Here is a 27,052-nt window from a genome sequence, read left to right as displayed (position 1 = left end):
ATTCCAAAGTCATACAGGTTAGTAGATTAATTGGTCACATGATGTAATTGTGTGGCACGGGCTCATTTGCCTGGAAGAGCCAGTTGCTGTGCTGTACCTCTAAATAAAATTCTCATCCTCATTTTCAAACTTTTCCTCATTCTTCCTCCTCTCCATCACTGCTAGCTCCTCCACCCAGGCAATTTTGTTAACACTTCCAAATTCTGAGCCTTGCCTTATTTACTTGCTCCACTGTAAACTGAAGGATGAGCCTTCAGATGCATGAGGACATATTCCCAGAACTCCTAACTGCTTGCCTTCTTCTGTCACTTTCTTCCTTTAGCATGCTCTTTGCAACATCTTTTATTGGCCATTTCATTTGCTCCTCTGCCTTTATGTGACTTAGTGACAAATTATTGCTTGATGACACTCCCCTGCAGTGACTTAGTTCCTTTTTCTCCTATGTCGAAATTTTTTGTTCTTGCTGTTGATATAACTCTGACTTATGCAGCATTTTCCTGTACCTGGATTGTCTCCAAGTGCTTTGTTTAAACATAATTTTGAAATGAAGTTCCAGTTTTTATTGGTGACATGATTGCAAAGTTCTCTGCAGGAAGACTTCGGGGAACATAGCATGTGAAAGCATATTTAATTAACAGAATCATTAAGGGCATTGGTTGAACATCTGAAGAGGACATACAGTATCAGTCAGGAAGCAGCAGGGAATATGGGGGCCAATAGGATTGAAGTTCAAGAACTAGCACTGACATTCTGGAATAATAGATTCATTTTGTGCTTCATCATTCTCCAATCCTATTCTATTCAACTTTCTCTTGTCATCACGTATTAGGAGAAGCACAATGCCTACCCAGAACTTTTGTTTCATAACAATCCACTCGCCAACACATTGCAAACACTCAAACCCCATTTCCATTACATAGGTTGGTGGTCTGCTAAATAAACAGTCAAACTAGTTCAACAGGTATGAACAAAACATTTGACTGCAAAAATCAAGGTTATAATTGACTTAGTGTCATATTCATAAACAGATAAACATTTTCACAAATTATATTGCGCAATATGGAAATTAATGAGAGTAAGAGACTCATGTATGCAAAGCGGAACTCTGAATCATGAAATTGTACAGTGAATGCTGAACAAATGGAATGGAGAGAATGAGATTTCAAACAAACCATTTGTGAAAATAAGCCCTTGAATCAATCTTGGACGGTCTAGCTCAAAGTTAACCATTTTGTGCAACAGAGAAATTTGTTTTTCTGTCTCTCATCTAATGAATATTTTCATCACTTTCACCTTCACATCAATCTGCACCATAATCAGGCATTGATAGTTTCTGAATCTGTATTGTGTACACACCCTTTAAACATCGAGCACAGGACACAGAACTTGCTTATACATTAAAGTCCTGGCATGCCTAAATTCCTCAGTGCATTCCATGTGTAAAATTGATGAAGGTAGGCAAATAAACAACTTTTCTACCGTAGCTATTTGTAATATTCCTCTGAGATGGAATATCGATTGAGAATGAATCAATGGATGCCACTAAAACGGGTGGACAGAATATCAACACTTGGACAGCCCACTCCCTCAGTACTCGGCCTGTGAGTAATGGGCACATTTTATGGACTCACATGAGTTTCTGCTTTCAGACTGCAATTGTGCAATAGTTAAATAGGGATTGTATTGAAAATGTGAGGGTACGAGGGAGAGAGGGTGCCAGTATGCAGCGGTAGATATTAACGCTGCCCATTTCTTTTCCAGAATAAGTCATCCACAAGCTGCATCCGATGCAGCTGAGCAGAGAATAGCACCAAAGGCCCATGACTGGAGGAGACAATCCTCCTTTTTAGTGACACTGGAATCGCTGCTACTGTGCAATCGAGAACCTCTAGAGGAGTAGGCCTTTGAGTCCTCAGCTTTGCTTGTTTTGGCGGCCGGGTCGAGGTCGAAGGCACTCGGCAGAGGATGGTGCTCGGGAGGCTGTATCAGAGAGGCTGGTCAGAGGCTTGAAGTTTTCGGACGGACTCAGTCGGCTGTGGTCGGGTGCTTCCAATGCATCGGCAGTTGTCGGTGCCTGGAGGTTTATGGCAGGGGAGCTTCTCCCTTTTTGCCGCCTGCTATTGGGGACTATATGAGTCGATCGGGACTTGAGACTTTTTTTTTTACAGTGCCCATGGTCTGTTCTTTTTCAAATTATGGTATTGTTTTGCACTGCTATAACTATATGTTATAATTATGTGGTTTTGTCAGTGTTAGTCTTTGGTTTGGCCTGTTTTTGTGTGATATCACTCTGGAGGAACATTGTATCATTTCTTAATGCATGCATGCATTTCTAAATGACAATAAACGAGGACTGAGTGTCCTCATAATCTAAACTAATCTAGTTCAGGTCATGAGTTCTGCTGAGTTATAGACATATCATCAGAAGTTGTGTCAATGTTGAAAGTGCATTTCCCTTTATTTCAATAACTGTTTTTCATTTAAATATATAGCCACACAGTCATCGTCACTAATGGGGCTGACATTCAACTTTGTGGTGTCTATATCACTGTAGAATATCAGGAAAGACTAGCTCAGTCAGCTGCCTGTGCAAGAACACCTCACCTGTCAGGAAGAAGAGGAGGGAAAGGAGATCGACCCACCACTGGAACCGTTATCAGCAAGTAACAGCTCAGAACAAGTCATAAAGATAATAGATTCTGCAGATGCTGGAGATCTTGAGCAACACACATAAAATACTGGAGGAGCTCAGCAGGTCCGGCTGCATCTATCGAGGGGAATAAACAGTTGACATTTTGGGCAAGGAGCCTTCATCAGGACTACAAAGGAAGGGGACAGAAGCCAGCATCTGAAGCTGGGGCTAAGGGAAGGAGTACAAGCTGATAGGTAATAGGTGAGACTCGGTGAAGAGGAGGGTGGGTGGGTGAATGAAGTAAGAAGCTGGGAGGGCATAGGTGGAAGAGGTAAAGGCTGAAGAAGAAGGAATCTGACAGAGAAGGGCAGTATACCATGGAAGAAAAAGAAGGAGGAGGGAAACCATGGGCAGGTGATAGAAAGAAGGGGTGTGAGGGTAAAAAGAATAAAGAGTGGAAATAGAGCAAAGGAGGGAGGTGGGAGAAATTATCAGAGGTTAGTGAAATGCTCCAGTCCAGGCATTTAGTACCCTGAGATTCACATTTAATACAAAGAAACACAATAAAATCAATGAAGAATCACACAGAAGATGGACAAACAACTAGTGTGCAAAAGACAACGAACTATGCAAGCACAAAAAAACAAAGTGATAATAATAAATAAATTAGCAATAAAAGTTGAGAACATGAGACGAAGAGTCCTTGAAAATGAGTTTATAAGTTGTGGAATCAGTTGGGTGTTGGATGTGAGTGAAGTTCACCCCCTGCTCGGGCATAATAACTGCTCCTGAACCTGGTGGTGTGGGTCCTGAGGTTCGTTCCTGATGGCACCAATGCAAAGGGACCATGGCCGGGACGTTGGGGCTCCTGATGATGGATGGTGCTTTCAGCAACAGCTCTCCTTGCCGATATGCACAATGGTGGGGAGAACTTTACACTTAATGGGCTGGGCTGTATTCACTGCTCTTTGTAGGATTTTCCATTCAAGAGCATTGGTGTTTCCATACGAGGCCGTTATGCAACCAGTCAGCATAATTTCCACCATGCAGCTATAGAAGTTTGTCAGAGTTTTAGCTGACATGCAAAATCTTCACAAACTTCTAAGAAAGTTGGGGCACTGCCATGCCTTCTTTGTAATGGCAGTTACATGCTGGACCCAGGACAGATTCTCTGAAATGATTATGTTGAGGAATTCAAATTTGCTAACCCTCTGCACCCCTGATCCCCTGATGAGGAATGGCCTATGGACCTCCAGTTTCTTCCTCCTGTAGTCAATAATCAGCTCTTAGCTTTGCTGACATTGAGCGAGAGGTTGCTGTTGTGGCACCACTCAGCCAGATTTTCAACCTCCTTCCTATCTGCCGATTTGTCACCACTTTTAATTCAACCAACAACAGTGGGGTCATCATCAAACTTAAATATGGCATTGGAGCAGTGCTTCGCCTCCCAGTCATAAATATAAAGCAAATAGAGCAGGGGGCTAAGCACACAGTCTTGTGGTGTTCCAGTGCTGGTGGATTTTGTGGAGCAGGTGTTGTTGCCAATCCAAATTGACTGGGGTCTGCAAGTGAGGAAATCAACGATCCATTTGCACAAGGAGGTATTGATGCCTACATCTTGATGCTTATTGATCAGCTTAGCCTCATTTTGACAGTAAAGGAGGCCCTGGACAGACATGTAAGAATGGGAATGTTAAGTTGATATGAAATGAATAGACCATAAGATATAGGAGAAGAAGTAGGCCATTTGGCCCATTAAGTGTACTTCGCTATTCAATCATGGGCTGATCCAATTCACCCAGTCATCCCCACTCCCCTGCCTTCTCCCCATACCCTTTTGATGTCCTGGCTAATCAAGAACCTATCTACCTCTGCCTTAAATGCACCCATGCACAGCTGCTCGTGGCAACAAATCCCACAGATTTACCACCCTCTGACTAAAGTAATTTCTCCGCATCTCAGTTCTAAATAGATGTCCTTCAATCCTGAAATCGTGCCCTCTTGTCCTAGACTCCCCTACCATGGGAAATAACATTGTCATATCTCATCTGTTCAGGCCCGGGAGCTCCTGCCTTTTGAGGTAGACAGAGCAAAGGTATTTGAAAAACCAGTCCACAGTCTGCCACAGACTGGCAGAAAGATAGTGTACCAGCACCCTGGAATGAGAGGTCATATAATCAATGAGAAGAATGAGATGAGTACTGCTGTAGGAAAGAACAGATTGGACGCTGTTAAGATGAAAGCTGACATTCCAGGCATCACCAAGTCTACCTGAAAGAATGTAAGTAATCACTACACCATGGAAAGGGCATGACTGCTGTGAAGGAGATTTACTTGGCTGAAAGAATTTCACCTGACTCTTACCTGGGATGGGATATTTCACCTGTAAGAAGAGACCGAACAAGCGGGTCTTGCCTTCCTTGGGACAGAGGAGACTTAGGGGCACCCTGATGGAGGTATACAAAATTAGGAGAGATAGAGGTAGGGAAGATGGCAAGAAAATGTTCCCCACACATCTAAGACTAGAGGGAGCAGGTGTAGCTAAGAAGGGGATCAGAGATTTTTGTTTGGTCAGAGGGACGGTGGAGCTGTGAATGCACAGCATGATAGGGTAATGGAAACCGGTGCTGTTGTTGTATTTAAAAAGCATCTGGATAAGCTTCTGAATTATTGCAGCATCATGGATCAAGTGCTGGTAATGGGATATGTATAGAAGGGTATTTGATCATCTACGTACTCCAAGTGGACTCAAGGCCGTGCTTCTGTATTGTGTGGAATGTCTCTAAGACTGTAAAACTCGAGATTGCAAGCAAAGTGTGCTGTGCATCCCAATACTCTGACAATACATAACAACATTTACGGTCTGGATGTCAATACACTTCAGTACTGTTCACTGTGAGTCTCTCATCATACCATAGTCTCATGGAGCGAGATCCTGCAGACACAGGCAGGGCCTATCCAAAGTGCTTCTGTCTCCATGAAGCACCAGGCCACTCCAACTAGACTACTGCTACAGTTACCTGGTTACACGCTGCTAAGCAGCAAGAGCTGAGAGCTGACCGGGGGAGTGTACCATTACCACCAAAGGCAGGTCTGCTAACATGAACGAATTGATTATCTGTGCACACACAGCAGCGATCTGAATCACACCAGATAAGCAATTCAGGTCCCAAGAGACTTCAGTCCTAAAATATTAACTCTGTTTCTCTCTTCGTGGATGCCATCTGGCCTGCAATGTTTTGCTCATGTTTTCTGTTTTCACCCCAGGATACGCCCCATTTTTGTGAAGATCCCCCATGTTTTACTTCTTAAGATGTTGACGCCTCTCCACCCTGTCACTGGTCTTCAGGAAATGTTCTGGCATATGGGTCACAGCTGGCCCTCAGCAGTAGTCACTGGGTTTTCAAACTCTGTTTCTCCTGGAGCTATGTCAGGGGTACAGCAGATAGTGCTGCTCTCTGAAGACTCCAGTTAACTGGGTTTAATCCTGTGCTCTAATGCTGTCAGGAAGTTTGCACATTCTGCTTGTGACTGCGTGCATTTCTGGCAAATGCTCCAGTTTCCTCCCGCCTCTTAAAGGCATGTGAGCAGGTTATTTAGATGCTGGAGATCAGCCCTTTGAGTGGATGAGTGTTGATGAGTGTGTAATCGGCCAGACTACAAGGCTATAAAATTGGATTAGGACTGATGGTTGTACTACTGAGGAACAACGTGGATCCAATGGGTTCAAAGGCCTCTGTTTGAGTTGTAATAAGTGAATGTCACGAGTGGACATTTGGGGAAAGTGTGTTTGGTCTTGGCTGTGAACCCCCTTGGGCCTTATTAAGGATGAGTATTGTACAGGCTGTAAACCTTTTTCTCGAGGAAATAAATTACATAAGGCAACTTCAAGAGGTTGCTAAGTAATGTAGGTGATCTTCTCGAGAGGCACAAACAAGACATTTCCATTTGTTTGGAAGCCAAGTAGTAAGGAAAGAATTTTAAAGGGGATCTGAGAGTATGTTATTTTTAGCAGAGAGCAGTTGATCACTGGAACATAGTGTTAGGAAAGCTAGTAGCATCAGATACAATCATTGTGTTTAAAGAGGCACTTAGATATTGCTCAAATGGTAGATATGACCAGAGGGAAGATGACTGGGGTTGCTTAGCACTTCAGCACAAGGATGTTTACTAGATGCGACACAAATCCAACTTACAAAAATTAGTGAAAAGAAAACTGCTAATATTTACAAACAGATAATGACCAGAAACACAATATTAGCTCTGTATTTATTCTTATCCAGTGTGAACTCTGAGCTTCCCCTATCTCACTCTCTATACTGAGGGCAATGAAATCCTATTTTTAGGCACCAGGACATACCATCTTTAATGACTTCACATGAATCAGAATATGATGCACTCCAAAATATAGTTACAATCATATTACAAAACAAACTGAAGCATCAGCCTTAACTACAGTAAACAAACAACACATACACATTTTCACATCCCCATTACTAAAGAAATGGAATATTCAGCTGTGTATGGGGGGCAAGGCACCATAAAGCCAATCCAAAGCATATCAGCCTGGATTAGGGCCCATTATGAGAATATACCAGGAAAAACAGTGCAATGACAACAGAATGACAAGGCAATGTTTGTGTGTGTGTGTAAATCAGCGTGTGTAGGGAATGTGTTTACCGAGTGCTCTCTGTCACGTACCAAAATAGCCAGGCATAGATGGAGAGATGCTAATTTTCTGCAGCACCTTTGTGGGAAAAGTTATTTTATTTTTTTTAATTAAATCATGAAGTAGAAGGTAAAATGCAAGCAAACAAGCCAGAAGAAATGATTATCACTTGGGTAACATTAAAGCACTGTGTCGTGTCACCTTCTCGAGAGCAACTTTTGTTTCCCTGCCAGTCCAGTACTGAGCTTATCAGTGATGCAACAATTCTCCTACCCTACTGTACAAAGCTTATCAAAATATAAACGGCCTATTTAGAACAGAACTATACCAGTGACTGGGAACTCTTAGGAAAGCAATTGTATTTAAACACAGGACTAATTTAATTTTACCTGATGTGATTAAGTGGATTCAGGGTGTCAACTGGTTTCAGCAAATTCCACACGTCTTGCAAACCATATCTAGATGCAATTATACCTCAATGGTATTACTCCTGCCTTGAAATCAGAGGGACTAGGTTTAAGAAGCATTCCACACACTTGAGCACAAATTCTAATCTGTAATTCTGTGCTGAGTCTTTTCAGAGATGCCAACAGGCAAATGAAGTTAAATCCAGATCATAAGAATATCTGTTAAATGACTCGAGTAACTGTAGTGTATACACACTTATCTGCCTCTTCATTTCCCCAATCAATTAGGGACAAACAATAAATGCCAACAATATCTGCAGAGCGTGAATAAACAAAAATCAATTCTTTTACCTGGCTGATCTGTTATCATCTATTGGACAAATTATCTATTCTTTACTATTTGTGGGATTCAACTCTCTAAAAATTGCCAGCCAGTTACTATTCTTGAAAAATCTTTTATTAGCCATAGGCTTTTTTTTTTGGGAATCTGCTCTGTATACACATGCTCTTTCATTCATTCTATGCCTTGATAAAGAAAGCTTTCATTAGGCTTCAGGAGTAAAAGGTCAGCATATCGACAGTTGTCATGTGAAGGTTGGAAGAGGTGTCTTTGCAGGGTCTTCCTGGATCCAGAGGGTCAATAACTACAGGGGATGTCACTCACCAAGCTTTTCCAGCTGAGAAAATTTGATGGTCAGAAGAGTTAACTGGTCAGTGTTTACTGTTTAAAGATGTTTCCTATACCCATAAAAAGACATGAATATGATAAGAAGAAATCAGTGAACCATCTGGATGAAGAACTTTCTCCTTACATCAGTTCTGAATGGTCTTCCCTTACTCTGAGATATTACTTCTAGTTTGATATTACTTCTAGTTTGATATTTCTTAGCCAGGAGAAACAACCTTTGCACATCTAAGAATTAAGAAATTTTGTGAGTTTCAGTGAGGCTCCCTGTCATTCTTCCAAACTTTACAGCATCAGGCAGAACTCAGCTCACGACAAGCCCTCCTTTTAGAACAAGGATATCCTTTCTTAGCAAGAGACAAAGGTCGCTATATATTTATGTACTATGCTGGGAATGCGGGAGATCATCTGGTCCATCAAACTCAAGCCTGCCTAAGTCCCCACTTTCAAGAAATGTGTTGTTTGGCAGCAGGAGTGCAGTGCAAGACAAAAAAAATTACTGTAAGTTACAAGAATAAATAAGTAGGGTGAAAGAGGAATAATGAGGTAGTGTCATGGTTTAATGGACCATTCAGAAGTATGATGATGGAGGGAAAGGAGAAGTTCCTGAAACAATGAGGGTTGGTCTTCAGGTGAGAACAGGATGGTGAGAGTCTTTAAGGAAAAGGGGAGCTGCACCTGTGACAAACCTGGCTACACAACCTTCTGCAGCCACTTGCCATCCTGCTCGCTGGTGCCTCTCAACCAGGCAGTGATTGCAACCAGTAAAAATCTCTTCATAGAAATCTACAAGAGTCTTCAATGACATGCCAAGCCTCCTCAGTCTCCAAATGAAGTAGAGCTACCGGCTTCATCATGACTGCATCAGTGCGAAGTGCTCAAGATAGATGCCCTGAGATGTTGACACTCATGAACTTGAAGCTGCTCACGCTTTTGACTGCTGGCTCCTCAGTCAAGAATGTGTATGCTCTTCCAACATCCCTTTTCTCAAGTCTACAATCAATTCCTTAGTCTTGCTGACGTTGCGCGTGCAGTTGTTGTTGTGACACCACTCAATCAGAGGATCCACTGTATCTCCTCATCACCACCACAAATTCTGGCAACAGCCGTGCCATCGGAAAATGTAGAGATGGCATTTGGACTGTGCTTAGCAACACAGAAATGAGCTTAGAGACAGTAGAACAGTACACTAAGCACACATCCTTGAGGTGTGCCTATGTTGATTGTCAATGAGGAGATGTTATTACTGATCTATGCCAACTGATAGGAAATTGAGGATCAAATTGCAAAGAATGCTTCAGAGGGCCAAGTTTGAGCTTGGTGATTAGTACTGAAGGGATGAAGGCTTTGAATGCTGAGCTGTAAATCCATCAGCAGAAGCCTGACGTGTGTTTTGCTGTTGTCGGGGTAGTCCAAAGCACAGTGGAGAAAAAGTATGCTGCCTCAACTACTGAGTTCCTGCAGAACTCTGTGAGATGGTCCACTCTCCTCTCCTATCAGGTTTCTTCTTCTCCACCCCTTTCCCTTTTCCACGTCACCTCACCGTTCTGGCTTCACCTCTCACCCTCTAGCCTGTACTTCTCTTCCCATCTTATTCTGCTTTCTTCCCCCTTCCATTATAGTCCTGATGAAGGGCAAACTGTCAACTGTTTATTCATTTCCATAGATGCGGCCTGACCTGCTGAGTTCCTCCAACAGTTTGTGTGTGTTGCTCTGGAGAACAAATGAGATTGTGTCCCTTGCAGGTCTTTCCCTATAATGCAGGCCGTGAAGTCACAGCAATATCCTTGTACACACTTTCAAGCCCATCAATATCATCCCTGTCTGTAGGCAACCAGACCAGCATACAGTACTCCAAATTCAGCCTCAGCAATATCTTATACAACTTCAGCATAACATCCCAACTACTGTATCAAATGCCCTGATTTATGCAAGCCAATGTACCAAAAGCTCTCCTCATGGCCATATCTACTTATGATGCCACTTTCAAGGAATTACAGAACTGTATTCCCATGAGGCCTGCTCCATGACACACACACTCTAGTGACCAACAACAGAATGTGCCAGTCCCACCCTGGCCTGTGCTCCCAAACTGTAACTTGTCCGCAATAAAGTCCATCTGCCATTCTTCATCCAGCTGGTCCAGATCATCCCACAATCCTTGATCACCTTCCTCGCGGACCACTACAGCCATAGAGTTTCTCAATATTACCCACAGAGTCCCTACCTATTGAGTCAATGCTTTTTGTGTGACCATATATATGTTGGCTACACGATGGTCCACAATGGAGATGAACATTTAATATCACTAGGGAATACAAACTGGGCACATAGCTTTGGCAAAAGGTGCACAAGGCAGCAGAAGCTTGAAGAAGCTGGCAAAAAGGACTGATAAGTCATTCACTCTGGCAAAAGAGTTTCATAGTAGGATGTATCTTATTGCCTAGGGCAGCATAGTTATCCTAAATCTCATGTAAGTTACAGAAGACAGAGGCACTGCATGTAATGAAACTATACATCTGGGATGGTGTTCAAATAACATGAAGGATCCAACATACCAAATGACAAAAACTGGAGCAGTGTATGGGGTTCTGGGTCCTCGTTACAAGCGTATTAATAAAGCAAGGGCAAAGGATGAACACAGAGCTACTGAGAGTTGAATGCCTGGAATATTATCCATTCGCAAACAGAGGTTGGGCGAAGTATATTAAATGATTTAAGATAACTGAGGGCCTCAAAAAAACACATGACGTAAATGAAAAATAAGATCTGAGGTTAAGATTGCATGGAGTCACAGAGTCATATAGGATGGAAATAGACCCATTGAGTTCATGAAGTATCCAATTGCACTGAAACATATCTACATTACAAAAGGTAAGATGTTGGCAGTCATAAAGAAGACTGTTAGGACACTGAGGGAACCAGGGAAGACATTTTTATGGCCCTGGCAGAGATATTTGTACTATTGTTAGCCATGGATGAGATACCAGAAGACTGGAGGGTGCTTATTGCTATCTTTTATTTAAGAAAGTCTGCAGGGACAAGCCACGGAACCACAGGTTGGTTAGCCTAAAGTTACTAATGAGAAGGGATTCTGAAAGAAGAGATCTACCTGAATTTAGGAAAACAAGGATGTGGGGCTTTGAGTGTGGGAATATTGACTCATGAATTTGATCGACTTTTTTGAAGAGATGACCAAGAGGATTGGTCATCAAGAGGACAAGCTGGACTGTGTTCATTTGCATCTGCAATTGCAAGAAATGGGGAACTGCTGTGACTTGTTCTTGGAGAAACATGGCTCCAAGACAACATTCAAGCACTGTCAATTTACAGGACATGACACTCAGGCACTTGGGCTATATTATTATTAATTTTCTAATATTTCTGTAACTGTTTGTTTTTCTGCTATCATTGTTATATGTGCTGTGTGCTGTGTGTGACTGTTACTACTGTGTTTTGCACCTTGGCCCCAGAGGACACTGTTTCATTTGGCTGTATTCACATGTATGGTTGGGTGACAATTAAACCTGAACTTGAATTATATTGAAAAAGTCAGTGTTATAAAGATAGCCTATATGGATTTCAATGGCCTTTGACAAGTTTCTACATGGCAAGCTGGTCCAGAAGGTTAGATCACCTGGAATCCATGGTGAGATAATTAATTGGATACAAACTTGGCTTGGGTGTTGAAGCTAGAATGTTTTAGCATTGGGTTGATTTTCAGAATGGAGGCCTGTGACTAGTGATGTGCCACTGGGATTGGTGTTGGGGCCGCTGCTCTTGATCGTCTATGTTAACCAGTTTGGATGAGAGTGTAGGTGGCCTGGTTTGTAACCCTGTGGATGACATCATTGTTGGTGGTATGGTGGATAGTGAAAAGGATTAGTTAACATGATTTACTTAGATCAGCTGGGAACGTGGGAAAAGTATTGGCAGATGAAATATAATTAGGACCAATGTAAAGTATTGCATCTTTGGAGTTAACCTGGGGCAGTATTTTCACAGTAAATGGTAGTGTCTTGGGCAGTGTTATATAACAGAGAAACCTGGAGGTACAGGTACATAGTACTTTGAAACTGGGGGGTGAGGGAGGTGTTTGGCATGCTTCCCTTCACTAAGCAGGGATTGAGAACAAGAGATGGAGTGTCATTATGTCTGTATAAGATGTGGTGAGCCTGGACTTGGCATTTTGTATGCATTTTTCGTCACCTATCTATAGGAAGAGTGTAATTGAGCTGGAGAGGGTGCAGAAAATGCAAGGATGTTGCCAAGACTGGAAAGCTTAATCTAAACTGGATAGGTTGGGGTTGCTTTTCCTTGAAGGATCACCTCCTTCAGTCCCTCACACATAATTCCCTTTCCAACCACTACCTCCATCTGCTAGATTGCAGTCCTCCGTCTCCACATAAATGTAATTTCCACTTTCAAAGTCACAGCTGTCTCGTCTTTAATCTTCCAATTTTTACAACATTGCTATAGCCACTGATCTGCTCACCCACACTCACACCACTGTCAGTGCTGCAGTTCCAACTACAATCTTTATTTTCATATCCTTGCAGATCAATTGATTGAGCTCTCATCCCCACTCCCTTTAACACAAGAATTCCAGCATTAAATGCACAAACGCGTCGGAGCTATCCCTCAAGGTCGAGAATGATGGTCTTCATTCTGTTGACCTACTTATCAGCTCTCAAGTGGCTTATGAGTCCAATCTTGACCTTGAAAGTTCTTCGGCATTCAGGATAGGTAGTTCCAGATGGCAGATCGGGCTTTGGTTGTTGCTGCCTCTCTTTCCATTTTCTTCTCTTTTCTTCTAATTCTGCACATCTGTTGGCTTCGAAAGATGCTGTTCCTTCTCGGATGATGGCTTGCCGGAGTTTCCTGTCCTTAGCATTGGTTTCCCAATTGTTGATGTCGATGTTACATCTCTTCATGTTGGCTCTTTAATGTTTGCTTTCTTTAAGCTGGGAGTAGAAGATTTGTTTTGGCAGACGCTCGTCTTTCATCCGAACAACGTGACCGCTCCATCTTAGTTGGTTCTTGATGACGTAGGCTTCAATGCTTGTTGTTTTTGCTTCACTTAGCACGCTGACGTTAGTTCACTGATAGAAGAACCAATGTCAGTATGCTAAAATGCATGAACTACAACTCACTTGGCCACATGCAGAAAAATTGGACTACGCTGTTGTGTGCTGAAACATCTCATTGTTACAAGATTACCAAAGAATGCAGAGATGACCACTACCTTTCAGCTGTATAATCTAAAGAGTTCAGTTCATCTCACTTTCCTGTCTCTTCCATTCTCAACTTGAACAACTGGTAAAGCACATGGGTTTCTTAGTTCTTTAAACTTTACCATTCAATCAGCTTATTTTATTCCTTTCAACCACGTGCTGGTTGGCGCAGTGACATCAGCACTGGACTATGGAACGGAAGATCCCAGGTTCAAATCCATTCGGGCCGCTCCCGAGTACACTTTCCATCTGTGCTGGGTTGAGTGTTGAACTCGCAACTCGACCTCGTAAAATAAAGAAAAATACTGCAAAATGTCTGTGCGAGGAGTGGCGCCCCACACAGCCATCCGATTCATGCCTTGTAAGGCATGAAAACGCCCGACGCTGGCCTCTCAGGCCTGAGTAAACATCATCATCATCATTATCATCGACCTCGTGCTGAAATATCCCAGTTGCATCTACTCCTGGTTCACTTTTTCCTGCTTCTTCTCAATACCTCTTGAAAATGTTTACTATGATATCCACGTATTTTTCCTATAACGCAATCCCATCAAAATTCTCCTGATTCCCATTCTGGAAGTAAACATTATAAGCTAACATTCATTAATTATGTTCTGTACCTGTCCAATACATTATATTTGGATTTGTACATTTATTCCTACATTACTTCAGACCAAAACATCTTGATTTTCCCTATTCAAAATGCATTCAGCATTTAGATCCAAATTCGTCAGTACTGAATACATGTGTATTTTGATATACCAGTGTCCAGTCCCTATATACTTCTATCCATCATAAATGCCTTAAAGTGCCTTAGCCAAGGGCACCTGCATGGGCCCCAGATATGTCTGCCTTTTCGTGGTCTATGTAGAACAGTCCATATTGCAAGTCTTCATAACTCTTCCTCCACCGCATGGATAACTGCATTGATGCTGCTTCATGCACCTGTGCTGAGCTTGTCAATTTCATCAACTTTGCCTCCAACTTCCACCTTGCCCTTAAATTCACTTGGTCCATATCTGAAACTGCCCTCCCCTTTCTCAATCTCTCTGGAGACAAACTGTGGACTGACATCTTTCATAACCCTATTGATTCCCATGGCTATCTTGACTATAGCTCTTCCCACCCTGCTTCCTGTAAAAATTGATATTCTGTTTTCTCAGTTCCTTCATCTCCGCCACATCTGTTCCCATGATGAGGCTTTCTTTTCCAGGATATCAGAGATGTCCTCCTCCTGAAAGAATGGAGTTTCCCTTCCTCCACAATTGATGCTGCCCTCATCCACATCTTCTCCATTTCCCAAAAATCCATGCCCCCTCCATCTTCCCCCGCCTTAACAATCCTTACCTACCACACCATGAGCCTCCACATCTATCATTCTACACAACTTCCGTCATCTCCAAACGGATCTTACCACCAAACAGACAGTACCTTTACCTCAGCTCCTCTCTCTGCTTTCCGCAGGGATCGCTCTCTCCATGATTCCCTGTGTATTTGTCCTCCCCACTGGTCTCCCTCTCAGAACTTATCCCTGCAAGCAGCTAAAGTTCTAAACCTGTTCATTCACCTCCTCTCTCACCTCTATTCCAGGCCCCAAACAGTCCTTCTAGGTGAGACAACACTTCACTTGCGAATCTGCTGGTGTTGTCTATTGTGTCTAGTGCTCCCAGTGCGGTCTCCTCTGCTTTCATGAGGCCCGTCGTAATCTGGGGGGTGGGGTTCGCTTCATTGAGCAACATCGCTCCAACCGCCAAAAGCAAAACTTCCAAGTGGACAAATATTTTACTTCTGATTCCAACGTGTCAGTCATGGCCTCCTCCTGTGCCAAGCTGAGCCCACCCTCAGGGTGGATGAGCAACACCTTATATTCCATCTAGCTAACCTTCAACCTGATGACATGAATATCAATTTCTCTGACAATTAAAAAAATGTTTCTGTCCCCCTCCTTCTGTTCCACACGCTTGCATTTTACCTCTTCTCACCTGCCTATCACCACACCCTGGTGGCCCTCCTCCTTCCCTTTCTCCTATGATCCACTCTCCTCTCCTATCAGATTCCTTCCTCTCCAGCCCTTTACCTTTCCTACCCACCTGGCTTCACCTATCAATTTCTAGCTCTCCTCCTTCTCCACCCCCACCATTTTTATTCCGGCATCTTCTCCCTTCCCTTCCAGTCCTGAAGAAGGGTCTCATCCTGAAACATTGACTGGTTGTTCATTTCCATGGATGCTGCCTGACCTGTTGAGTGCCACCAGAATTTTGTGTGTGTACCATAGATTTTCCCATTTGTCCAATTTATTAATATCACTGAAATTTAATGTATCCATGCAGATTGATTACAGTTCCCTCTCTATGGGTTATTTGAGAGCTTAGCTCCCTAAAAAAAAGATCTAGCACTTTCCCGGCATGTATCACACATGAACTCTTTTCTGGTTTCCATCTGGGTATAGGTATCGATTTTAGTCAATGTTTCCATGACAAACTCTACCATCTTCATCATGGATGATGGCTAGATATGACATTACATGTTGTCATCGAACCGCTGGTTAAAATCAACATCTGGACCCGGCTGAAAGCCAGAGTGGAGTTGGTGTCTTAGGTCGATAATCTGTATTGCTGCTGGTTACCAATATATTTTTAAATATTTTTTACTGATTTTTGACACTCCTTGCAAGCTTCTTTTCAAAGACCACTCTCTGCATTATCACCATTGGATAGGCTTTCTGTTTGTGACCACTCTCTGCATTATCACGATTGGATATTCTTTTTGCTGTCAGATGCCACGGTTTCTACTTGCCTTCTTTATTTTTGTCTTCTTTCATTTTATATTTCTCTTACCTGTTTAGTCATCAGGGGTTGTTTGGCTTTCAGCAACTGATCATCTTACCTGCCTCTGTCTCATTGTAAATTAGTTTTGAACACCCTTAACCCCTCAGCTTTGCTTTTATCAGTTTGCAACTTGTGCTCTGTAAAGTGCAATATCTAAAAGTCGGGTTTGAACAAGCATGACATCTTCATGGCTGTTTCGACTTTCTCCCTTTTAAACTGATAATGTCACTATTAAATAAATGTATTAAACAATACTCTGGATCACTTATCAATACTAATTATCCTTTGTTGGTTCAACGTGCATTGCTACAGAAAATTATCAGTGTATCTGCATCAGAACTATACCTCTACTTAAACATGAGACAAATTGCTTATCCTAACTCAAGTAAATGTTACACTCCTCTATCAAAATTATTCTTCCTTTACTAAATTCCTGTCTAATTTCTGTAATTATCTAACCTGAGCTTTCCAACTGCACGAATGCAATCCATGTCTAACTCCCACAACTCTTAAATCAATTTCCTTTCGTAACTATATGCACAAAGGCTCCGTTACTAGTTTACTTCTTGTTGATCTTACACCATAGCCTTCAAGTTAAACCTACGAGAGTTTCATTTGTTCCTTAGGCATCCTGCATAAATAATGCTTAATTGAGTGACATACAATAATCTTGTCCTTTGCCCTAATGCTTTACTCATATACTCCTTAACTATTTTCCCTGAATTAATTACACTCTATAACTTGTTCTTTACCTCCAGTGTTTGAAACCACTCAAACATAATAGAAATCACAGTGTGAAACTACTGTAGTGGTTTATATGAGTTCTCGGTATCTGGAAATAAATATTACTCACATGAAAAGAAAAAAAGTCAGAGCAAAGCTTGCTTTCTACTGTCTTATTAGGGAAAAATACAGTTACTGTCTTATCAAAGAGCTCCAAACCAGGCAGAATATGTACTTTCATGTTTCTTGCATCATCCTTTACACTTTAAGGCAAACATATCACTCAGTAGGTAAATGACCACAATCTTGGAGACCCCTAATCGAGTTTTTTTATAAACCAGTGCCAATGTTACATTGCTGAAAGCAGCTGGTTCAAAGCTCGATATCAGAACCTTATTGTTTCTGGCACAGTTCAAAATACAATATTCTCCCAATTAGGCTGCTTTGTTGATCTGAACTCCGCTGTTCACAGGCATTAGGTTGAAAAGTTATAGATGTTTGCTCTAATCTAACTTCCATGCAGATATATGTTAGTGTTAAAACTGACTGCTCCATCTCTGAGGCTCCCTGCCATATCTGTACATAAAGTCTAGGCAGCTTTAGAAAGGTTGGCTGTTAGTCACAGCCTCATTCCACAAACCTATTTACAAGATTCTCTATTTAAATAATGCTGAATATTCTACAACTAACGTTCAGACAATTGCAGTGTCCTTAGGAATCCTGTATTTCAATATATCATTTGTAACAATTATGAAGTAAAGAAATAGTCATTCAGAGATTATTTAATGTCAACGCATTTCTCTACTGTGCTGATGCAAAGGTTGGTTTCTCTTGGAAGTGATTCACCTCCTAACATTGGTCCTTTGCATTGACTGCCCTTGCTAAAATCACTATATCTGCAGCTTATAATTACTGATTGCCAGTATCAGAATGAGCTCTGACTCCACTGAGTCAGAAGAGGTGTGATCTGCGTACCATTTAGACCAGTTGGAGGGATCAGTAATGATTCTTCTGAACCCTGAACAAGAACTAATACTCAGCTCATTCCTGATGGGAATAGCATCATCCAAATTAGAATACGGACGGATGTCCATGACAGAGAGCAACGACGAAATGTAACAACAAAGTAGCCAATCACCATCATTTTAAATGTATTTTGACCTGTTTTGCTATGAAGCAGAACTAGGGCCAGTTTTAGTGTGAGTGGATTGGTTTGTGTATGTATGTTTGGTTTAATAGAAGTATGGGATATTTTGACTAGTTTGCTCTCAGGATGTGGACATCATTGACAATGCCGGCATTTATTGCCAATCCTTTTGTCACTGAACTGAGGAGGCAATTCTGAGTCTCTCCCCGTTGTTGGGTCTGGGGTACATATTCACCTAACAGGTAACCGTGATCAAAATCTTTCCCTGCGCAACAACATGTATAAGAGGGCACATGTTATTGCAGTGGTATCAGTATACTGAAGTGCTCTGTGTCAGTAACAGGATATTGGTCAGCATCACTGTAAGTAGCAATTAGAGTCAGTATTGCTGCTATCAAAGTTAGAGTTAATATGGTTGCTCCAACGTATGAGAGTGTTGGTGCTGTCTGATCTTTGCAGTACGGACATTTTCCTCCTTTGTACTACCTCAGATACTTGATACATCTCACAGCTTCTCCCATTGTGTCCCAGATTATGTCACCCTTGCTACATGCACACCATTGCAATCCATCGTGTTTTACACACAGAGTGTGCACAACACCTGGCCAACCACCAGCTCAGTCTGTGCCTCGTCCAGATGGCAAGGAATCTATGGGTGGTCAATCCCCGCTCACCTCAATCCCATTCCTTCTCCCTTTCTCTCTGCCCATGCCGACTGTCCCCCATTCTCTCTTCCTCAACCTTTTGCCCATTCTTTCTATCTGGCTATGCCCTCTGTATTATTCATTCTATTTCTCCCTTTCTCTGTCCTTTTTTTGCTAAGCCCTGGTTCTCTAACTCTTTCACTATATCCTTCGTCGGTCTCTATCCCCCCTTCCCTCTCTATTCACCCATCCTCCTCTAGTTCCCTCTTCCTCTCTAATTTCTGCTCGTTCTCAATTTAAATGCCTTCCCTGCATACTTCATTCCCTCTCCTTCCCTGCCCTTTCTCTAGTTCTTCTACCTGCTCAGCCTGAGCCCCTTCCCAACCAACTCCTTCACTTCAACCTGTGGCTTCCCTCCGCTCTCTTGCTGTTTGCAATTCCCTCTCACTGCCGCTCTGCCTCTCATCTCTCTTTCGCTCTCTCTTTCTCTCCCCCTCCCTTCCTCTCTCTCTCGCGCGCGCTCGCTCTCTTTCTCTTTCTCCCACCCTCTCTCTCTCTCTTTCTCTCTCTCTCTCATTAATCCTGCCAACATTTCAGCAGCCTCCTTTGCAACAAATTGCGGAAAAGATACATGGTAAAGAGATAACAAGTTGGCACCTGTCACTGCCCGTGATAATGGATGCCGAGGGCCACGGAGACTCCAACCCGGGACCATCTTCCTACCTATTTGCGCACCCCCCCAACCCCACCCCCGCACTCCTCTCTCTCTCTTCCCCCCCCCCCCGCTGTGCTCTAGGTCGGCACGGCCGCTAGCGGAGACCCCAGCCCTCTGCCCCCTACCTTGCTGCGGATCTGGCCGGACGTGGACACTTTGCGGATCAGCTTCTGGGGACCTTCCTGCTCTCCATCGCTGTCAGAGGATTCGTCTCCCACCTCCGAACGCGCCACGCTGTCCGCGTCCTGAGGGTATCCCGACCTGCGGTAATCCCGGGAGATGCACATGTCTGGGTGCAGCTTCTGAGCCATGCTCCGGGATCAGTTCCGCACTCCTCCGGGTGAGCTGAGACTGCAGAGGGAGAGGCACATGTGTTGCAGTCGTCTTTTGGCTCTGCTGCAGCCTCTGCCTTTCGCACTGACTGCAGGCTCTCTCTCTCTCTCGCTCTCTCTCTCTCTCGCTCTCTCTCTCTCTCTCTCTCTCTCTCTGTGTGCATCATGCGGATGTGTGAAGAGCAAACATATATTTTCATGTTCCAGGCATCAAAAAGAGAGAAGGAGGGGGAAATAAATCGAAGGCAGGACCCCGTCTGTACCACTTCGGAGGGAACGGCAACGAAATGCGGTACTAGGAATAGTTAACACTTTATTTAGAATGGACAACATGACTCGTTATGATCAGAATACATATCTACAGGTATAAAAGCCAAAGCACAATGCTGGAAATGTTCAGCGTGTGAAGCACCCTCTGTGAAGATGGAGACAATCTTAATTTTGATTTTTATATCATCACGATTTTTGTTTTCAGAGCGTTTTGTGTTCAGGAGTGAGGGTGTCTTATTAGGATTTTACTGAGCCTTAAGTGTTATGTACAGGAACGATTATACTTGCTGTAGAATTAGGGGTGTGGAGCTAAGTAGACTGGGTCCTGGGACAATCCAGGATGGGAGCACTGTAGACAGCCCCTCATTCTCCAGAGTTCAGGTGAGAGGAGACCTCAGTGAAATTTGCAGAACTCTTACAGGGTTGGACAGGCAAGGTGCAAGGAGAGTGTATCCACTGGCAGAGCAGTCTAGGAACAGGGTCTCAAAATAAGGGGTAGGCTGTTGACTGATCAAGGAGATTTGTTTTTCAGATGCTGGTGGGTTTTTGGAAAAGCTGTTCAGGTAGGTAGTGGAGAATCAGTCATTCGGCCAATTTCAAACAGGGATCAACAGATTTCTAGATATTATGGGAATCCAGGGAAAAGTTGTTAGCAGAGAAAATGGCCATCATCTCACTGACTGTCAGAGCAGATTCAAAGACCAGGTTTCTACTGCTCAAATTTCTTATGTTGCCACAACCAACACAGGTGACAAAATACAGAAAAAGTAGTCAATGTATTTCAGACAATAACAAGTGACACGTGCAGTGAGCAATCGCAAAGAAAAACATCTGAATATCCCTTTCCCTTACTTCTGCTGTGGCAGAGGAAAAAGAGAAACTGCTGAAGTCGTGTATGAGCCTACTATACACGAGTAGGTGAAGGCCCCTCAACTCATGATATAATCACTGATCTGACAGTACCCTCAAATGTGTACTCCTGCCCATCATTAGCAACCTTTCATCCCTTTGCTTATCAAATATACAACTGCCTCACCTTAGAATATGAGCACACCCTGCTTCCTCCACTCTTTGAGAGAGTAAACATATTTAACACCATTACTAAGAAAGAAAAAATCGCGTCACTTCTGCAATAAATGGGAAATCTTTTATTTTTAAGCAATAACTCCCAGTTGTGGATTATCCCACAAAAGTAACCAACTCGCCATATTTACACCAGCAAAAACCGTTTCAATCAAGTTCCCTTTCACTTTTATGAATTTTAGTCCATCCAACCTTTTGTCAAAAGGCCATGGACAATCCCAGGACTGGCTGCAAACTGAGGAGGGCTCGCCATGGGTATAGCAACCTCATCCCATAAAAATCCAGACCTACAGAAATGCCAGCAGGAGCTCCAAAGACCTCATTCCAGGGAGAGGAAAGATACACCAAGGAGATGGATTGTACCCGGGGAAATCCTGAAAACTGGCCCAGGACAGAGGCCTCTGATGAGCTGCGGTTGGTGGCCTATGTCCCTGTAAACTTAATGGCTGTAGTAAGTAACCTGATCATTTCCTTCATCTGTCCAGGAATTTGTCTCAGAACTATTTCACATATATTAATATCCAGTGTAAGATAAGACAACCACTACTATACACAGCTCTGCAGATATAGTCCCATTAATGTCCTATATAACCAAACCATAATCTCCTTAGTATTGCATTCAATCCCACATGAACTTAATGGTAGCATTCTATTAGTTCCTTTCTAATTGTTAACACCATCTTCATATTAAGTTGAAGTAAATCATACACTATAACAACCAGATCCCTCTTGACATGGGGCTTTAACTACTTGGGCAATATCTCGTTCTTTAATTTTTCATGTCAAAATGGACAATATTACAACTTAGTCATTCATTAGCCACACCTTTGTTCTCTCAATTAACCTATCAATATCCTAATGTCCTCTTCACAGTTTACTTTCCCAGTCAAAACTAACTCGCCTTCTCTTTTTCCCAATTCTTACCTGAGACATTAACTCAAAAAATGCTGGACTCAGCAGGTCAGACAACATCTATGGAAAGGAATAAAGAGCAGAGACCCTGAAGCATTTTGTGTGTGTGTTGCTCTAGATTTCCAGCATCTGCTGAATCTCTTGTGTTTATGAAGCATTAACTCAATTTTTTTTGTTCACAGATGCTACCAGACTTGCTGTGTGTTTCCAGCACTTTCTCTTTTATTTTGGATTTCCATCAACTGTAGTTCTTTTGGTTTTCATGTACATCTGTGCTTTTCCCAGTGTCATAATCGTATTTAGCAGCCATGCCTTCAGTATGTTTTTCATGCATATAAATCACGAATGAGCTCCCAGCACCAAAAAAATCTGTAATATACTTCCGAATGTACCATATCTTGTCAAGAAAAGACCCATTTTTGCCTACTCCCTGTTTTCTGTTAGCCAGTCAGTCTTTCATCAACACCTTAATGTTTCCTTCTTTTATAGTCCATTATATTTCCTATGGTGGGGTAGTCAAAGGCCAGCGGATATAGCCTCAGAATAGAGGGGCACCCTTTTAGAACGGAATTTCTTTAGCCAGAGAGTGGGGAATCTGTAGAATTCGTTGCCACAGGCAAGTCCTTGGGTATATTTAAGGCAAAGGTTGATAGATTCTTGATTGGTCAGGGTATGAAGGGATACGGGGAGAAGGCAGGAGATCAGGGCTCAGAGGGAAAATGAACCAACCATGATGAAATGGCAGAGGAGACTCGAGGGCCAAATGGCCTAATGGTCACTATCATGATAAATTTGCCTTTATATCGAATGCCTCCTGGAAAACTACCCCCCCCCAACACACACACCTCTATTCGATTTACCCACAGCCACATGGTATTTCCTCAAGAAACACTGACAAGTACTATAAACACTACAAAGCCATGTTGACTCTGATTGTCTTGAATTTTACAGTAGTGTCTTTAATAATGGCTTCCAGCATTTTCCTCAGGACTGATGTTATGTCAACTAGTTTGCAGTTTCCTAAGTTTTGTCTCCCTTTTGGATAAAGGAGCTACAGTGTTTTTTTTTCAATAGTGGATCTTTCCTGTGCTCTGACTGGATTCCTGATGGCGTCATAATGGTGAATGGTGAGAGCTAACAAGAGCAATAATGATCTTGAAATTGTATTGGGCCTTTCACCATCTGCATACATCTCAAGTTTCGTGCTTAAAGAATTACTTCTGAAGTGTATTTGAAAGACATAGGAAATCCAAAGTACCACAGGTGTTGTAAATCAAAATCAAAATTAGAAAATTCTGGGCACACTCAGTGCATATTCATCCACTGCCGTTAACAAAATTTTGGCAAGTAGCAATGATGTCCAGATCATCTGATTCAAGTGGAGGGAGAAATGTTGGCTAGACAACCTGGGAAGTGCTTTCCTGCTCTATTTCAAGACATTACTTTGGGATCTTCAAATATTCATTTTTGTTTCATCACTGATGGGCAGGTGAGGAGAAGAGAAGAGGAAAGAGGGGAGCCAGAATGGGGAATGGAAGAAGAGGGAAGCAGAGTAGACACTGGAAGTTAGAGTTACCAGAACAAGCCAGATAAATATTTGACCCTAATTAAATTATATTATTCCCCTACCTTATATACCACGGAAACTGAAGTTTCTTCATGAGCCTATTCTTATGTATGTGGAGATCAAAGTTTCCCAAATCTGATGTTCAGGCTGCATTCACATTTTCAGGCTGCATTCACATTCTCAGCCAGAGTTGTTGCTAATGGTTTATAGGTCATCACAAATAGGATATCCCTTGGCAGAACTCTATATTGTGGAACAACAGTATAGACAGTTCAACACTCGCAACACGCTGGGGGAGCTCAGGCTAACGAGTCCTGACGAAGGGTTCCGGCCCGAAACGTTGACTGATTGATTCCATGGATGCTGCCCGACCTTCTGAGTTCTTCCAGCGTGTTGTGAGTGTTGCTTTGACCCCAGCATCTGCAGAGTATCTTCCTACAGCATACTAGAACACTTATCTGGACATAAGAATTTAAAACCCACCTCAGCAGCTGCGGAATGCAAGTTCACTTAGTCAATAAATCTGCTTTAAAGGCAAGGATTTGAATTGGGCACCAGGGGGAGGCGATAGGCAGGTGAGGAGAAGAGAAGAGGTAAGAGGGGTGCCAGAATGGGGAATGGAAGCCATTGAAATACATGGGGTTATTCAACTGGTTAATTATTTTCATCAATTTACATTTATAAATTCAACCAACCATAAAATCACTTGATATATTGGTGTCTCCATGCACTTTATCTTCACTGTAAGGTCCATTTAGAACAGAGATGAGGAGGAATCCTTTAGCCAGAGAATGACAAGTCTATGGAATTTGTTGCCACAGGCAGTTGTGGGGAGAAAGCAGGAGATTGGAGTTGAGAAGGAAATGGATCAGCCATGATGAAATTGCAGAGCAGACCAGATGGGCCGAATGGCTTAATTCTGCTCCTATGCCTTACAGTCTTATTCTCTGGGATACAGATACAGCCCTTCATTACAACTCTTCTTTCTCTTCCCTGAACTGAGCAATTATAAGACTAATTTACAAGATAGTTTAAGAGTCAATAAAGTTTTTTTTTTATGGTCTGGAATCATGTGCAGGGCAGAACAGATAAGAATGGTGGATTTCCTCTCTCGAAGGATACCAGTCAAACAAACAGGTCTTAATGATAATCTGTCTGTTTTGTGTCCTAATGTCTAATAACTGGGCAATCATATCTAAACTTGTGTTAGTGTCATTTCCAAGAAACCAGCAGTCATGACTATGACATACTCCCATAGTACCACACAATCATTCGGATTGTGCACAAAATCTATCTCAGAAGACAAATCCTAGTTTGGGATTGGGAATTGATAAAAAAAAAAGTCTTTGGTGATAGCAGCCCCACAGGCTCTTCAGGGAATCAAACTTTGTTGTGCGTAATACAGTATATGTAAATATTGATTGATGGCAAAATTTTCCAGCTTTGGTCATAATTTCAGAACAGGCAATTGGAAAAATAAAATAAATCAACATGCTGAATGGTGAAAACATGTGGTGTAGTGATAGCCTCCCTTGACAGTCATGTTTGAACAGGAACCCTGGGCAAAACACAAATGCTTATGCTCATCAATCCACACACACAATTAATCAACATGGCAACAGGAAAACTCTTCAAATCTCTTTTATTTTCACCTCCATAGCAACAGATTTCTGTTGAAGAGGACTGTGTTGCACCATAGTAAACTTAAGGTCTGTTCCATCCAACCCCACTTCAATATGATGTGTAAAAAGGCACATGAGCTGTAGTACCAGTCTTAGTTAAACACGTTGCCAAATTGATGAAATTACAACAAACGTCCTCATGCATGTCAACCACTGTAGGCTGAGTGGATAGAACAATATGATACACAATCAATGGAACAAACGATAAATACATTATATTTCCACGTCCCAATATAAAACTCAAACAGTTAATGGTGAGAAGAGCTACCAGAACATCCTCATCCTCAGTGAAGGCAGACTCCAGCCATATCTGTTCTAGAGACATTTACAATCATCTTCAGCTAGCAATACAATTTGGTGGTTCAGGTCAATCCTTTCCTGGCATTCTCACTGTTACTGAAACCAGTCTCCTACTAATTCACTCCACATTGACTTACAAATGAGCTGAGAGCACTAGATAGCAAAAGGGCACCAGTGAACCACAGCAACATTCTGCAGGATATGTACAGTACTTCTAAACATACCTTTTTTGAATTATTCTCACTGCAACCTGCAGCATGTAAATTTCCTTTAAGCGATGTACTTTTAAATCAACGTAATGTTCTACAGATTTCACAATAGGAAGGACTTGGCAGATCAAGCAGGTACTGCACCTTTACGCTGATGAAAATTCATCGTCATGGCCAGAAGCAACGCAAAAGAGGGGGGCTCCAAGCCAGGCTGAAACGCAGAGGGATGAGACCCTCGCTGCCCAGCATTTTGTTGGCAAATGCCCAATCACTGGAGAACAAAACTGATGACCTGAGTGTAAAATTGTTGTATCACAAGGAAATGAGAGATTGTTTGAACGAGACGTGGCTTACTTCTAGCATGCCAGATAGAGAAATCAGACCCAAGGTTTCTTGATTCACAGAGAGGACTGAACTGTTGATTCAGCAAAAGGTGGAGGTGTGCATTTCATGATAAACTCTCGGTGGTGTTCCAAAGTGGTAGTTTTATCAAACTCCTGTACCCCAACCTTGAACACCTAACAATCAAATGCTGTCTGTTCTACTTGCCTAAGGAGTTCTCCTCCATAATCCTGTCCACAGTTTATGTACAGTTGACTATAATCAAGTACTTGAGATGCTGCATGATGCCATCTCCAAACAAGAAACAGTTTACTCTGTTGCATTTCAAATCATAGTTGGCAGGTTCAGCCAGGCTTTGTGTGAAGAAAACCCTGCCCAATTACCATCAGCATATAACCTGTAGCACCAGAAGTTCCAACACACTGTTACACCTACCATTTCATGTCCAGACCACATTTCAGTAAATCTGATCAGCAGGCTGACTTTCTCCTATCTACATACAGGCAGATGCTAAAAAACAAAGCTCTAGAGATTAGGAAAACCAAGTGGTGGATGGAGGAGGTAGAAGGCTGGGTACTTCAGAGGAGTGATTTCAAGTTGGTGGACTGGGCCGTGTCCATGGATCTGAATTATTTTATTCAAACAGTTGTAGATGAGTGCGGCACCACAAA

General features: G+C 42.4%; 1 protein-coding gene across 3 annotated transcripts in view; it reads right to left on the bottom strand.

Annotated features, from left to right (window-relative positions):
• The window catches only part of LOC140204091 (diacylglycerol kinase eta-like), a 179,767-nt gene extending 159,657 nt beyond the window's left edge, over window positions 1-20,110 (bottom strand). For all 3 annotated transcript variants that reach the window (XM_072270415.1, XM_072270416.1, XM_072270419.1), the window contains exon 1: window positions 19,810-20,110. In XM_072270415.1, the coding sequence (XP_072126516.1) occupies window positions 19,810-19,995 (186 nt within the window). In that variant the 5' untranslated portion in view covers window positions 19,996-20,110. The remainder of the gene's footprint in view (window positions 1-19,809) is intronic.
• Between the last annotated feature and the right edge of the window lie 6,942 nt (window positions 20,111-27,052).

Source organism: Mobula birostris, chromosome 10, assembly GCF_030028105.1.
Source record: "Mobula birostris isolate sMobBir1 chromosome 10, sMobBir1.hap1, whole genome shotgun sequence".
NCBI lineage: Eukaryota > Metazoa > Chordata > Chondrichthyes > Myliobatiformes > Myliobatidae > Mobula > Mobula birostris.
Note: the sequence above shows the minus strand (reverse complement) of the source record. Positions and strands in the feature narration are given on the sequence as shown.